Raw genomic sequence first — 16,138 nt, 5'->3', positions numbered from 1 at the left:
TACAGATGGTGTGCGAGCTAACTGTGACATGTAAAACCTATATGTCTTTTGAATGGCAATGTCTTGGGAAGAAAGCTTACATAGCTGGAGTGTACTCACTTGTAAATTAGTTCGTTCATAGAGCAAGAATGAAAAAAAAAAAAAAAAAACAGACAAAACAAAAAAAAAGGAAACATCTTGGCCTTTTATATAATTACCTGTAACAAACTGTTTTTACATGTTGGTCATCTCTTGATTGCCTTTTGTGTCTTTGCTTATAAAAGAAACGTATATATATATATAAATATATATAGTCTCCCTAATTTGCTTCTGTCAAGCTGATTCACTGTAGGAGTCCGAATCACTGCTAGGTTCATTACAATACAAAACTTGTACAGGGAGGAGGTTTCTGACTGGACATGAGTGTATATCTACTTTGTAGGAGTGGATTCAGTTGTGATGGTAACGACGGCCAGGAAGATGAGAGCCCGGGTTTGCCGCTTTTTCTCTGGCCCGTACCTCGGGTTCTGTTTGTGATTTCTCCCGATTACTTTCTAGAAATGAAAACTTTCTCTTCATATGCATTCATAATTTTGTGTGTGTCGGTGTGTCTGTTGAACAAAACTAGACATGCATGCAAAAAGCAGTGTATTTTAGTAGTGATGCCTTAAGTTAGACCATAAGCTGAAGGTTCTCAGAAAAAAAAAAGAAGAAAAAACATTTAATGAGTTTGTTCCTCTCTCCATGTGGTATACAATTGTGTCCTTTCCTTCCACAGTACCTTTGCTGGGTCACTATTTTTGCACCCTCGTTAGATAGGTCCTCATCAGCAGTGCCGAGGTCTCTGAACTTTCCCCTTCCACACTGGGACGAGTGCGCCTCTCAGCACTCACAGGTGTTGCGAGTTTCTCTCGGCTGTTTGCAGGTTATCTGGAAATGTCCTGTATTTTCCAATGTGTGTTTTTTGTACTGTAGGGAGTAATGTATCTTTTATCATCAAAAAATAAACATGTTAAACATAAAAAAAAAAAATTGGGCTTTTGTGCGTGTGTGTTTATTAAGAGTAAACACAAGACAAGTTGAATCACCTGCTGTAAGCCACGCTGAGCCGCTCTCAAAAACGACTTCTCTACATCCAGATCTTCTTTGGCACTTCCTTGAAAGTATTCAGCTCTAATTTCCTCGCACCACTGCCGGGCCAGCTTGTCAGACACCTGAGAGGAAACAAAATGTTACTCACATGACGGATCAGAGTAATGTGTGGAATAAAGCGCACAAATCTAAAGGATGGGCCTCTTGGCAGACTGAGTTTCACGAGCAGCGGGCTTGGAAAGCCTGTGGTGACCAGAACATAGCAAACTAAATAATGGTCACTTTTGTCATGCTGAGAGCCATCCTGAGATGTTGACATCTGATTTGTAAGAGTTAATAAACATGGATTATGCAGATTAAAGGCTTAGCATTAAGAATATAAAGGACAAACACAGCCCTGATTTCTTTATATTTGCTCCTAGTGAGCCAGTGATCTTGACCAATAGATCTTCAGGCTTTCTGAAGGTCTTTCAATGTTTTTCTTTCTACACTGACTGCATTTCCCTCTGTTCAATCCAGTCATAGACGCTAATCTACGAATCATTCAAGCATTAAATAAATCCACCTAACTCAACGCATTAAGTCTTCACATAACAGAAAACATAGCAAACCCATTTCAAATGATATTTTTAGGTGCTCCGTTAGCAGCCTGTCATTAAAAACATTTGTTCACATTTCTTGACCAGAATCTACTAAAAATCCCAAAGGCAACACTTTGCAAAAATATTTTATGCCTGTCAAAGGGATTTCCATTTGCATCTCTACAAAGTGTGCAGTGACTACTATACGTAATATAGTAGTCACTGTTAACTGTTATTCTGTAAGACTTCAGGTTGTGTTTTTGTATTTTATTTTAATTCAAATGTCCCAACTCTGTCTAACCAAATAAAATAAGCACAAAAGAAAGCTAAAGATTGTTTAGACAGTTTCTTTTTCTATCCCAATAACACTTAAATCGGTACACTGTTATTTCAGCTGCTGGCTTCTTCGTTAATCATTTTTAGGTCTGAGTCGGGATGTGGCTATAGATAGTCACATCTGATTTTGAGCTGCCACTTCCTTGTGAGAGTCACATGCAGTGTGTCACTTTGCATCAGTTTTCTTCATTCTGCAAAGCTGAATAATAATCAAAATAATATCAACTGACAATTTTCTTCCACCGACTTCAAGTAGTTTTCAGGCTTTCTTGTGGATTCATTGCATTTTCTCTTTGTGGTAGTTTCCATCCAATTCCAGTAAAATCTGCACTGATTGTGATTTACAGTTTTCCTCCTTGGGTAGGCAGTAGAAGACAGTGAGGTTAACCTGCACTTGATCCATGCTTTCTTTACAGGCCCTGGGTGAACGTATCTTTTCTGCAGTGTTGACTTTTGAATACCAGAGCCAATCAAAATGTGAGACTGAGGGACAAGAGATAGAAAAAGCTGTGCAGCCTCAACATAAAGTAGTACACCTGGTTACCCTGGACGCAGCATACTTTACTGTGCGCTCGCACCAAAAATAGAACAGAAGAATACAAAATCTTAATAGAAACTTCACTTTTGATCTAACACTCACTGTGACTTGCATTTCCTTTGCAAGAGTGTAATTTATAAAATACAGACAAATTAGGCAGTTTAAAAGAGGTTTCCACTCACATTTTACCATTTCAGTTCATTAAGTTAAAAATAAGAAGAAATGCTATGGAACCTTTAAGCAAAAATGCTTCTTAATGCATTTAAACCTGTACACATGGGCAAGATGACCAGCTCAGGCTCAAGCCAAGCATTAGAACAGAGAAGATCGATGATTTAAGTGACTTTAAATGTGGCATGGTTGTTGGTGCCGGGCAGAGTGGTGTAAACAACATGGAAGCATGGCTCCGTTCTACCAACAGTTCAGGCTGATGGTTGTGGTGTTGGTGGTGTAATGGTGAGAGGGCACATTTTCTTGGCACACTGGGCATCTTAGTACCAACTGAGAATGGTTTAAATACCACAGCCTACCCGAGAACTGTTGCTGACCATGTCTATACCTTAATGACCATCTTCAGATGGCTGCTTCCAGCAGGATAACGCCACAAAGCTCAAAAATCTCAAAGTGGCTTCTTGAGCTTAACAATGAGTTTGCTTTACTCAAGTGGTCTCCACAGTCACCAGAATGGAATCCTACAGAGCACCTTGGGGATGTGGTCGAACGGGAGATTCACATCATGGATCTGCAGAAGCTGTGTGATGCTGTGGATCAAAATCTCAGAGGAATCTTTTCCCACCACCTGGGGAGTCTACACCATGAAGAATTAAGGCAGTTCTAAAGGCAAAAGTAAGCTAAGGTGTACATTTAAAAGTGCCCAGTGACTGCATACACACAGAATGGCAAAACTTAAGCAATTTGATAACAAACCCTATAACAAGGTAGCTCAATATAGACTAAAGGTCCTAAACCTAAGTGATCACACAGGTTCCCACTACAGCACCAGGCCGAAAAGCAGGTAAGACAAAAATTATGTTATAGTTCAGTGGTGGTTCCAACAAATCTGCATTTAATAAAACTGTATTGAACCACGTGTGTGGTAAACCTGGAGATGCCTCACTGAGACTGACTGAAAGAAGAGGACTTTGACTAACCTCTCGGTCGCTCAGATCCGTTTTGTTGCCCAGAACAATAAAAGGGAAATCAGAAGGATCCTTGGGTTCCCCTTGGATCAAAAACTCCTTCCTCCACCCATCCAGAGCAGAGAAGCTGGCCTTGGATGTGACATCAAACACCAGCATGCAGCAGTGAGCTCCCCTGTACAGAGGTGTACCCAGAGACTGGAACCTCTCTGTGCCTGCTGTGTCCCAGATCTGACATACACACAGTGGGAAACATGAGATTAATCATCCTATATGACATGAATGTCTTGTTCCTGGGTGTGTGGGGGCTTGTTTCACTGCCAAATGCACAGGTGCACAGGTGAATTACCTGCAGCGTGACTGTGTCCCCATCTATGTTGATTGTTTTAGAGAGGAAGTCAGTCCCCACAGTGGCCCGGTACATGTTGGTGAAGCGGTGATTCACGTATCTGTTCATGACGGAGGATTTTCCCACCCTAAGTAAACACTCACATGTTTAGTGGAACTCGACAAAATGAAGACCTCTCGCTCTTTTACCGGAGACAGCCACATTATTCTTCTTGCATCGCACTGCGCCGTTAAATACAAACCCACACTTTCACACTTTTGAGAATATCAATTTGGAATTATGTCTTAAACTATGAACAGAAAGAGAGCCGGAGTAAATGAAAGTGAAACAAGTATCGGTGGAACTGCGTAATTAATAAGAACCTTTAAATGCCCCTTTAACTCACCCAGAGTTTCCTATGAGGATTATTTTCAGTGTAATAGGACCCTTTTTGTCACTCATATCCATGTCTGATTTTTTGGCCCAGCCGGTATGAACCCACGAGAGCTCACGCTGCCGATGCCTTCACGGGTCCCTAGGCTTTAATGACTGGACGTGTCACACGCCTATAGCCAGATTTAGAAATTAAAATAAAATAACTAAAATACTATTATTATCATTATTATTATTATTATTATTATTATTATTTTAACTTTCCAAGTGATTTCCTCCGTGTGTTAAATATATTCTTTCTTTCTTTCTTTCTTTCTTTCTTTCTTTCTTTCTTTCTTTCTTACCACACTGCTGGCAAGTTGCAAATAAATGTCCAAATATATTATGTGTTGCTTTTTAAATCCCCATAGATGGCTACAAGTTCCAAATTACAAATAAATACTTCTCATGCCCCCTGTGTGTCATTGTTGTATCTAAAATTCCAATTAAGTGGCTGTGCTTTGAAGGCACCGCATCATGACAGGTGATTGGCACACAGCCGTGTTCTCCTCATTCCTGTCATAATGAAAGGTCCACAGACTCAGCAACAGGGCTCTACTCCAGGAACAACTCTGAGTTTGTTAACCCTGAGCTGAGGAAACTCCAGATCTTCTTGTTCCAGAAAAACAGTCAACTTCAACTCTGAGTCAGTAACTGGGGTCAGATAACCTGCTCGATGGCAGGTTTTAATGAGCGAACTCTGAGTTTCTCTCTGACTCCTCCCCTCCTGCGGCACCTGAACCGCCTGGCTGAATCATTTCCTCATTTATAAAATCGCTGTCAATGTGCAGGGGAGTGAACTAATCTGCAGAAGTTTACGTTTTTACAAGCACTGAAATCCCAGTTAGACGCTAATTTGTTCTATTTTTGTACTTAACATTATACAGGCGTTTACTCGTTGATATACAGGGATATACAGCCATGACGTTGCATATTTCTAATTAACCCAGTATAAAATCCACAGTCTCCATCTCTGTGGCTCTGTGGAGAGTAGCTGTCAGACTGTCAGTCAGCTCTTCTGAAACATTTACTGTAGCAATGACTGTTTCAGTCAAACTCTGTGTAAAACTTCAGACACACCACATACTGATGGTGATGGAAAAATGTCTGTCGCAGCTGGATCTTGGATATGATGTGAATATTTGAGTGAAGGTGAGACTGATCTTCACAGATTGTTCACAGATTCAGTCACTGAATGATCTGAAACATTTTAAAGCAACTGAACCTCAACATATTTTCCGCTGAAGATCACCTGAGTGACTCTATCAGTGACTCCAAACTGGATTAGCCCTAAGGTAGCCTATAGGCTCTGTAATGGATCAGTGTTTTGATCACTGTTCGGCTTCACTAATAAAACTTTACATTCTACATTTGGAAAGCGGCCCTTCATTTATTATTATTATTATTATTATTATTATTATTATTATTATTATTATTATTATTATGATTATTATTATTATTATTAGATCAAACTATAATGGTTACACTGGTGAACAGTAAAGATTTATTTTTCTGTAAATCTCAAAAATGGGATTGTCACAGCCCATCAGTACATCAAATGTTCACTAAACAAATTAAAATAAATAAATAAAAATAAAAATGAAATGCTCAAAACTAAAAAAAACCCCAAAACAAACAAAAAAAACAAAACCCTTCCTTTATTTCCCACTAGAGGGCAGTATAGACCTCAGGTGGTTTATTTTTCTTCTCGGACAGATATCCTTAGAGCCATGAGGTAGGGTTGCTTTGAATAATCATTAAATGACCAGTTTAGTGTTTTCATCATCAAATATCATCAATATTTTAATTAAATGTAAAAAAAAAAGGCTAAAAGAAGAAGGAGACATATCAGAAAGGCTAAAATGCTGGCATTTACTCACACTTTGTACTTTGATGTTTCAGAGTTTCCTTTTATTGGAGTAATCAAATTCTGCCATCTTTTATTACGTTTCACTTTTGAGTGTTCAGGTTAGTGTAAGAAAAAAAACCTTACAGTAACCTGAGGACAGGTTCATATATATATCTATATATATATACATCAATCATACAATCATCATAAGAATATGTTGAATTCAATGCCAAAAGCCAACGGAAAATCTCATGATTCATGAGGTCAATGAGGTGAAATAATTACCATAACTCAGTATACAGTTAGTGTCATTGTTGGGTCTTACAGGATGAAAAATAACACTTTAAAAATAATGAATGTTGAAATAAAATAGCCAGGAATGTGGGGATTACGTCATCTAAACAGCATCATTAAACGATTCAGAAAATCTCTGCATAAAGAAGAACAAAAAACAATACTGATCTTAAAAAAACGCACATGATGCTGAAGTGGAAATCCCATCTTAGTAATATTCAGAAAATCACAGTCAGTAAACACTTTTTTTGCTGCATCCACAAATGTGAGGTGAAATTCCACCATACAGAGACATAGAGGCATACATGAACATGATCCAGAAACTCTGAGCTCTTCTCTGGACTGACCTCATATAAGATGGACTGAGGCAAAGTGTAAACTCTTTGGTCTCTCTTTGCTGATATTGTGTTTGAAAATCATGGACTTTGTGTCCTTGCTGCTGGAGAGTAGAGGAATCATTTGGCTTGTTATCAGAGCACGGTTAAAGGCAGCACCCGTGATAGTATGGGGCACATCAGCGCACACTGGATGTATAAACTGCCTCTGTGAAGGCCTTGATTGTTTTCAGTGAGGCCATGCAATCAGTCACAATCCCTCATCTACCCATTGAAAACATCTGGTGCACTATGAAGCAAAAATATGACAGAAGGAGTCAAGCAGCTGAAACCCTCGAAATCCTTTATCAGGCACGAATGAGCAACATTTGCTTTATGTCACTTGTCTCCTCAGCTCTTCCACCTGCTGCCTTTAGGGGTCACCATAGCAGATCATCTGCTTCCACCTCACCTCACCCTATCCCTAGCAACCTGCCTGTCGGCTCGATCTGCTACATACTTTCCACACGCCCAGACCATTTTGAGCTTTCTTTTGAACTTTATCTCCAGCTGAGCCGTCCTGATGTACTCATTTCTAATCCCAATCTTCCCGGTCATTTTTAGAACTTGATACAATTGATCAGTTTCAACATCTAACATGTTGTCTATTGTGTTTTCAAACCAATACTATCACTCTTTTTTTTACTTGATGCCTGCTTTTAGAAATGAGATTCTAGATTAATGACAGATGAGGTAGAGTTCAATTTTTTTTGTCCAGTATCAAAGTTACTTATTTATCCTAATGTATGAGCTAAATTGGAAGCTGGTTATCAAGAGGTTAACATAAAAGCATATATAAAATATAAACAATAATAAGTAGTAAGTAGTACTTACTACTGAAACACATGGACACAGAAAACAGAAAATATAAACAATGCAGAATTTATATTTGTGATCATAAGAGAGGTAAAAAAAAAAAGTGCAATCTTCAGCGACGGATAAAAGTTAGAAACAGAACATAAAACCTATAAGAAAAGAAAAACTCAACTACTTGACACAATGCTGAGATTCCTTCATATCTACGTCCTGTAGTGACTGTCAGAGGTGCAGCAGAACACTGAGATTGCAAAAAAAACAGCTACAGAAAAACTACCATATCTCTGTGAGTGGCACTCATGAGTGCCCGCCTAACTTTATTAGTCAATGGATGGAGACACTCATAACGCTGTGCTGCTGCACAAAGTCCACGCTTGTTTGGGTGCCAAGAAAGCTCCTAAAAATTTATTTCAACCACAGTGAAAGTAACGGAGATGTGTACAACCATGGAGTGAAGACTTTTTGATAAAGTGAGGACCTTCTGGATGTGACCCCCGTCCGCTCCTCCTTTCTTTCACACCTTTTAGAAAGGGTGTGAAAGAAACGGAAGGTGTGTGAGTGTCAAGATTCAGTTTTATGGGTTTTAGTCAGAAACAGCTTTAGGCTATTCACTTAGTTAAGTCTGTAGTGAGGACCTAGAGAAACCATCATGTCAATAAATGTCCTCAGAAACAGACTGTATGAACATTTGTGTGTGTGTGTGTGTGTGTGTGTGTGTGTGTGTGTGAGAGAGAGAGAGAGAGAGAGAGAGAGCGAGGGAGAAAGAGAGAGTGCTATCCTCCTGGGTATAGCAGTGGCGCTGCAGCCCTGCATTGCAGAGATAAGACCACCGCCTTCACAGAAGCCTGTTTCTTGGGAATTTGAAAGTTGTCCTCATACTCCACTGTTGACACACAATGTCATCTGTCATGCAGCTACAAAGACCCTGAGCAACCTCCTAACTGTCCGACAAGACACTTCAGCGTTAGTTCAAACTGTCTCTGTCGAGATACTGTCAACAGAAGACGAAAACTGTGTCAGTGTGTGTGTGTTTGCCTTGTGTGATTTATATGGTACAGCCACTTACACGCTGTAGGGCCTTGTAACCCTGACAGTATGCCTGTACCGCTTTATGACAGTAAGCGGCGGGCCTGTAATTCCTGGCCTCCTCCTTTCATCTTGATAACCTCTTATCAGAGCAGAGCAGCACACTCGCACTGTGGCGGCAGCCACATCCCTGCCCGGCTGTCCACGCTGCCACAGAGACCTCATCTCACTCTGATACTACTGCTCTCATTCACCCAGGCTGCAGTGTTTCACATCCAGCACATTCACATTTAACTGTGCCATAACTGCCATTAAAAAGGAAAACCTAGAGGGGACAAACCTAAGTTGTCAACACAATAAATTGATAGCACCAGTTTTTAGCTGTCTGTTTTTTAGGATTCATGCAAAGCTGGAAACTATCCAGCTTTGCATGAAGTGGGCTTACACTGCACAAATTAGCATACACAGTTTAAATTCCCTGCATACCTTGATTACACGATGATGTCACTCAAACTTTAAGCCTTGTATAACAGAATCCTGAATCTAATTTTAAAGTTGTACCTGGTACTCTATTGCATTGCAGAACAGTAAGTAGTATTTGCAAATAGTATTACCAACAGTCTTAGTGTAAATGTTCCTGGAAGAATCTGAATTGGTCTTATACGGTAGATGAAGAGCAGAGCCGTATCCATCGATGCTGTGAGACTGATATAAATAACTCAGACAGTATTCACCGCTTGTGTGTGTGTATTGCTTGTTTTATTTATTTAGTATAATTACTTGCTCTTAGTCTTATGATTGAACCAACAGCAGCCTTTTGACAAATCTCGTAAAAGGAAAAAAAAAAACCCACTGACAGGTGCAAACAGAGCAGGTTTCTTCTTCACTTATCTACGTGACAACAAAGAAAACATGACACAGGTGTCATCAGAAGTTATACGGAGGTGATGAGGAGGACATTTTATTACAGCTCTGCTTTTCCTGATATCCAACTGTTTATGAGTCCCCGGGACATTGACTTCACTGACTTTTACTACTTTAACAGTTTATTTCTGTTGTTCCAGGATACTAATTTCACAGCAACCGGTGATAATGTGTGTGGAAAGTTTAGGGAAATGAAAGGCTTAGTTAGAATTTTTGTGTAACAGTTGCCGTGACCTATATATTGATTTGCATCTGGCCTAACTGATACCATTTGTTAGCCATCGCTGCCTTGTCGGACGCATTTCAACTTATCTGCCTCATTCCTAAAAAAACCCCAGTGTTTAATTTTTTTTTTCAAAAAAGAAAAAAGAAAGGCATCAATTCTTCCCAACTGTTTTTCTCCCCTGATTTCCCTGAAAACTGTAAATGAACAAAGAGAGAGGAAAGTTGGGGAGCTGCTTTGACTATCAAATGACTTTGACAGTGTCGGGTTTGTGCGCAGCCAGGCCGTGCTCAGACCATATCTCTCCCCTATGATTGCAGCGTCTTTGCCGATTTGCATTACTGTGTTCCATTCTAAGCTTTGCTGGACCACAAAGAAATTGTGTCTTTGCATTTTATATTTGCTTTGTTCAAATGTCTGTCAAACTCTTTTCCATGTGGGCTTGGTCTTATCAGGGGCTGTATGCACATTTCATCAACAGACAAAAAAAGTGTCCATCCTGCATGCACACTGCAGGAAACGGAGTCTATTTTATATTGCATTAATATATGCATTTCTTTTAATTATAAGATCTGAAAAATGACAATATAACACACAAAATACGATGTGCAATTGATCTGATCATTCTTATCGACTACGTGTAGTTGTTTCATGCTGGCCTTGGTTTTGGTCCTGATATGCTTTTTATATACGGTGCTTCCTCTGTGGAAATCATCAGAGATACAAACACGTTATCAATACTACACAAGCAGCACACACAGCCATAAAGGAAGAGCAGGGGAACTAAGATTTAAAGCACCTTCACCTTTCGCACACGCTCCAGATGCCACAAACATTTATTACATTATTTATATCTGTAGATGACACACTTAAATGGGATTTTAAACTCATGCCTGTACATATGTAACATCTAAGCCCCACACAAGCTCGTTCTCTCTGGACCAAAGAGGTGTGTCTTTTTAAAAAAAAGTTTGTCCCCAACCCCTCCCACGGACTGTCTCGTAGCCCTAAACTTTGCTGGTAGTTAGAGAACTTTTTTAGTTGTAGCCATCAGCCTACAGTGAGGTCCAGCTGTGCACCACCTCCCACCTGGCTGCATACATTTTTCGGCTCTAAAAGCTCACTGCACCCATCACTCGTCGGTGGCGTCCACTCAGGTTGGTGACCGGTCGGCTCTTTGCCTTCTGTTCTCATATTTTCACCCCAAACACCTGGTGTAACCAGCTTGATTCGTTAAATATAGCTGGCTAGTTTTGTTGGTTAAGAATAATTGTGCATGTGAAACTTTCACTGGTGTGAATTACGATCATCTGAGGCAATTTATTGCTTGGCAGACTGTGAATTGTGGAGATACGAGAGGCGAGAACTTTGCATTAGGGCAACAGAGAATCTGTTTCCTTCTCTGTGAAAGTGACACTTTTTGTTTTCCGTTCATTATTTTCAATTGAATTTTCAATAGTATATGTAACGGTAGAGATGAATTATAATATTAATTTAATTTGCCCACTGCACGAGTTCAGCTTGAAGTCATTTATATCCGGATCAAAAACAAGTCGACTGCTTTACACGGTAGATATATATTCAGTGTGTTTTAATGCACGTAGCTCGGCATAATGTCAATCTATTAACATTGGAGTTTAGGGGCATAACACTCAAGGTAATTAACTGTGTTGTGATATGAGCAGCTGGGTGTGAGTTTCAAATTATTTCATCTATCCCTCTGGGGTTGTTTCTTTTTTAGTTTTGTCTCTTTTGATCAGTCCTCCACAACGTGCCGCCTCACCCTGCTGTGTCGCTGCGCTTGTTGCGTTTCTCATCAAACAGATTTCTATTAATCAGATGAGATTAGTTTCATGTAGTATCAGTGGGGCTGGATATATTTAGCATTATAATAATGCTGTCTATCAGATTTTCTCAGAGTTTATCAGCCAGTATCAGTCTCTTCTCTTTCCTCTTCTCTTCCCTCTAAAGATACGGCGCGGGGAGAGGCCTCGTCCGCTGTTGTTATAATGCACATTATAATGCTGTGGGATGTCGTTGCTGGTATTTTGGAGCAGAATTTGTTTTTGATTCGACGTTTAAAGCAGTTTTCAGAAAGGGGCCTTCATCTCAAGCTCTAAAAATCTGCTCGAAATTTGCGTTTTTCTTTGATAAAAATTTATTCGCCCCCCCCCCAAAAAAAGGAAAAAAAGGGTTATTAATCACACAAATTTAGTAATGAAAGTGTGAGTTTTAAGTGAGAGTGTGACAGAGACTGCTGTTAACACTCTGACTTGAAAAGAAAAAAAATCTGCCAGCAAACACCATTACACTTTGTGTGTGCTGCTGTGTTGTTTGTCCACACGGCCAGTCATCCCTAAGGGCACGTCTTTTGCATTCCTCTAACTGGCACACCTATTGTAGTAGGGCCACTTGGTAACCGTTTGGTCACTGGCTGTGTCGCTACATTTATAGACTCGTTTATTTTTAGTTTTTACTTTCAGCCGCAGTCAAATGAGGATCCTAGAAAAGGAAGTTTGAAAAAGCATGCTGTCGAGAGATCTTGTCCCTGATAACTTCAAGTTGCACTGGTTGTTGTGAAGAGAGCAGCTCGGTGATAATGCATCGGCTTCAATCAAAGTCACAGCCTCTCTCGTTCTCATCTGAATTAAGAGAGTCGCAAACCGCCAACGTGCGAGGAGTTTGGTGGTGTCTCTTTCAAGACATTTTGACAACATGTCTCCATAAAGACTGACAGCCACACGCCTAAAAACAAAGTCAATCGATGCTTGTGTCTTAATATTTATTTCAAACTGTGCTAACTGTAAAGACAAATGCATTAGTGTAAGGGTGTAGAGTGCAAAGAGTACATGAATAAATAATAAATGACTCGTGTAAAATGAGGCTTGTGCACAGCTTTGATCTTTTCATCCTGGGTTGGTGCATTTGACAGCAAAAACAATTTAGATTTCTCACTATACTCGCCACAGGCTGTTTTACCTGCCAACATGGAAGATTCATCAGAGCAGTCCCACTGGGTGTCTCCATCCCTGCTCAGCTCAGACCCCCTGGCCGCTTTCTCCTCTGATTCTGGCCTGTTGCCTCCGGGAGAAGAGGGTGAGACGTTCTTCACCGGCCAGGACACTGACTACACCAGCCTGCCCTCTTTCTTCTCCACCCCAAGCCTCAGCCGAGCGCCAGCTGCTTACCGACACGGCTCTGGTCAGTGCTTCCAAGCCACCGTCACCCAACAAATCCATCCTCTAGTTCGCCTTCTAAATTGTGATCTGACTCTTATTTCTTCTGTCCCTCTTTCCACAGTTCGACCAATGTTCAACTCACCGAGCCTGCTCAGCAACCTTCAGCTGCTGGATGGGCTGCCCAGCCACTCTCTGAGCTCGCCCTACAACCCCCCAGTCTCCACCTGGAGCAGCAGCCCTCTCACTAAGACGCCATTGCATTCGCACACCCCGACCTCCCTCTACACCCCTGGAGTGACCTCCTCTTTCACCACTTCCAGAGATGGATACTCGTCTCCGTGCAGAGAGGGCAGGGAGAGTCCCCGTCTTCAGGAGGCCCTCAAGGCAGAGCGCCTGAGCCCACTTGGGGGGTCTGGGGCCAGCAGCAGCTTTCTCAACCTGACTCCTGCAGCTGGCAGCGTGTACACTCCATCATCCCACCCACACATGCTAAGCCCCTACAGCTCATACATGAGTGGCCCACAGGACTACAGCTCCGCTGCCCTCTACTCCAGTCCCGGAGCCTGGATCAACCCCTCGTACTCCCCTAAACTCCGTAACAAGATGAGGATATCCACTCCAGGTGAGGATATATTGACAGGTGCCTCTTTTTCTTTTCCCTGGGTATACCATTTTGGCACAATATTCTATAAAATTAAAATGCTCTGAAAGTTCAGCCTTGACAGTTGGTGGCTGTTTTGGAAATTATCAGATTTTTCTCAGCAGATGCAGATTTCATGGAACTGTAGATGGTTACATTTACAAGAAATTTGAATAAACTTTCAACCCTTGTAGCTCTCCCAAAATAGAAATTCGAACATCTGTACTTCAACAACAACTGAGCATCTGCAAGTTCCAAAAACAAGAGAGAGAGAGAGTGTTGTGAAACTAAAACATTTTGTTCTATATTGAGTATAACAGTCTGCCCATTATATAATGTGTCACTGAGATCTTTGCACATGAAATAATATATTAGGAAACATTCATCCGTCATATGTTACACTCTGTAAACTGTCATTATTTCTCTGAACAGAGGCCAGAGAGTGTGTCAACTGTGGAGCCACAGCTACCCCTCTGTGGCGCCGGGATGGTACAGGCCACTACCTGTGCAATGCCTGTGGACTGTACCACAAGATGAACGGCCAAAATAGACCTCTAATCCGACCCAAGAAGAGACTGGTATGACAGGCTGATGCGGGCCCCTTTTGCCTCCTTTGTAAACCATCAAACAAATAATCAGTCGTTACCAGGGTAGTTTGAAAAGCTTGACTATATCCTTTTCTGTGTCTCAGATTGTCAGCAAGCGTGCAGGTACTCTCTGTGCCAACTGTCACACAAGCACAACAACGCTGTGGAGACGGAACGCCAACGGGGAGCCTGTGTGTAATGCCTGCGGACTCTACTTTAAACTGCATAACGTGAGTCAGTCATTTCAGATAAATCCACAAACACCTGGCTAAATATTAAAAAAATAAATTAATTTTAAAAAAAAACTCTCTTTCATTCCTCACTACAGGTTAACCGGCCTCTCACCATGAAGAAGGATGGAATTCAAACACGTAACAGAAAAGTCTCCAGCAAGAACAAGAAGAGCAAGAAGGCCGCCTTGTTGGAGCCGTACACGGAGGTGACTCAGCCGCCCTCCCTAGATGACAACGGTGGGCCCTTCTCCCTCGGCCCCGGGACTCTCCTCACCTACAGTCACTCGCCTCACCTCATGCCTACACCGTCCCCGCTCCATCCCTCTGCCAGCTTACCCTACACGCACCACCTCAACTCTGGCATGGTGCCCACACTAGTGTGACATAACAGGACGGGCACCTGTGAATACTCAGACACGAGCCCGCTTCCTTGTATTGCCAGTTATTTGTACATAACTGTTGTTGGCTGTCATGCGAATGGAGTTTCTTGTGTATTTTACCTGCGTTTCATCCATATGTTGTGTTACTGTGCTGACTGGGCACTTGCGTGAAGTCCGATAAAATCACTCAGGTTTCGGCATATGTAAACACCCTAATAAGGGAATTCTCCCGGCTGTAAATACAAACACAAATCTGATTTACCGTATCTGTGTGACAATTCTTCTTTTATTATTCTTAAAGTAAAGCTATACCTTAGTTTTGTGCTTCAGGGGTCTGTTTTGTATTTGCATAATTCATATTACCATATTAAAACTCTAAAGAAAAAAAATGCGTGACTTATTCTGTTTGACTTATGAAGGCTTTTGTTTTAAGTAATTTGAATCCTCAGCTCTCTGACCTAACCACAGCAAGGCCTGCTGTGGGAGGTTATTGTACTCCCCTGCCCTGGTATAATGGTGTCTTTGTGCTGGCAGTTCTCCACTTTGACAGTGTAATAGTACATAGCGGGTATGCAAATCGTCTTTTCCGCATAAGTGACAAACATTCAACTAAAGTGCACCACTTATGACTGCTTTTATATTTAGACGAGCTACAGAACAACTGGACGCACGAGGTCACGTTTGTACTTTTCATTACTCATCTCTGTTTGAATGTGCAGAAGGGGATTTTTGTTTCAATTTTACAGTTTTCCACTTACATGTCAAAGGTCTCAAACTACAGAGAACGTGTTTAGTAATCAGAAGACAACAATACGTTTCATGACGTCGCTGCCCTTTGCGTGTTTTATTTTTGCCCATGTAGGCCAAAGAAAGCCGAGCACACGTAGATTGTGAGGTGAATTCTATCTTTGTTCAGATAATTTAATGAAGTAGAAGAAAAAATGCACACATGCACATTTTTCTCACCAACATTGAAACTCTTACTTCAGTAAATGGATCAAGCTATTACCAGTCAAATTTATTTTAACAAAGTAAAGACGAGATCACGGCTAGATTGACAAAATTGCAAAATATATTACAAATGAATTAAAAGTGACTTGTGAACATTTAAGAAACAAGGGCTAGTTTGACTTTTACTTTTTCAGTTTAAACTCTAACAGTGCGTGACATATTATAAGGTGCCATTAT

The 16,138-nt window shown here is 41.0% G+C and overlaps 2 protein-coding genes across 2 annotated transcripts; one reads left to right on the top strand and one right to left on the bottom strand.

The window, feature by feature from the left end:
• Window positions 1-99: 99 nt before the first annotated feature.
• On the bottom strand, window positions 100-4,455 carry si:dkey-13a21.4 (uncharacterized protein LOC494576 homolog). Its single transcript, XM_063474711.1, has 5 exons — window positions 4,400-4,455; window positions 4,015-4,141; window positions 3,678-3,896; window positions 1,068-1,193; window positions 100-948 (listed from the first exon to the last, which is right to left on the bottom strand). The coding sequence occupies exons 1-5, from the start codon at window positions 4,453-4,455 to the stop codon at window positions 862-864; spliced, it is 615 nt and encodes a 204-aa protein (XP_063330781.1). The 3' UTR covers window positions 100-861.
• Window positions 4,456-10,959: 6,504 nt separating this feature from the next.
• On the top strand, window positions 10,960-15,326 carry gata1a (GATA binding protein 1a). Its single transcript, XM_063474707.1, has 6 exons — window positions 10,960-11,088; window positions 12,901-13,132; window positions 13,232-13,732; window positions 14,183-14,328; window positions 14,442-14,567; window positions 14,666-15,326. Exons 2-6 carry the CDS (start codon window positions 12,919-12,921, stop codon window positions 14,951-14,953), a joined length of 1,275 nt encoding a protein of 424 aa, XP_063330777.1. The 5' UTR covers window positions 10,960-11,088; window positions 12,901-12,918; the 3' UTR covers window positions 14,954-15,326.
• The last annotated feature ends 812 nt before the right edge of the window (window positions 15,327-16,138 follow it).

The sequence above is a fragment of the Pelmatolapia mariae genome, linkage group LG5 (genome assembly GCF_036321145.2).
Source record: "Pelmatolapia mariae isolate MD_Pm_ZW linkage group LG5, Pm_UMD_F_2, whole genome shotgun sequence".
NCBI lineage: Eukaryota > Metazoa > Chordata > Actinopteri > Cichliformes > Cichlidae > Pelmatolapia > Pelmatolapia mariae.
The sequence above is the reverse complement of the archived record's forward strand: the minus strand, read 5'-3'. Positions and strand labels throughout refer to the sequence as shown.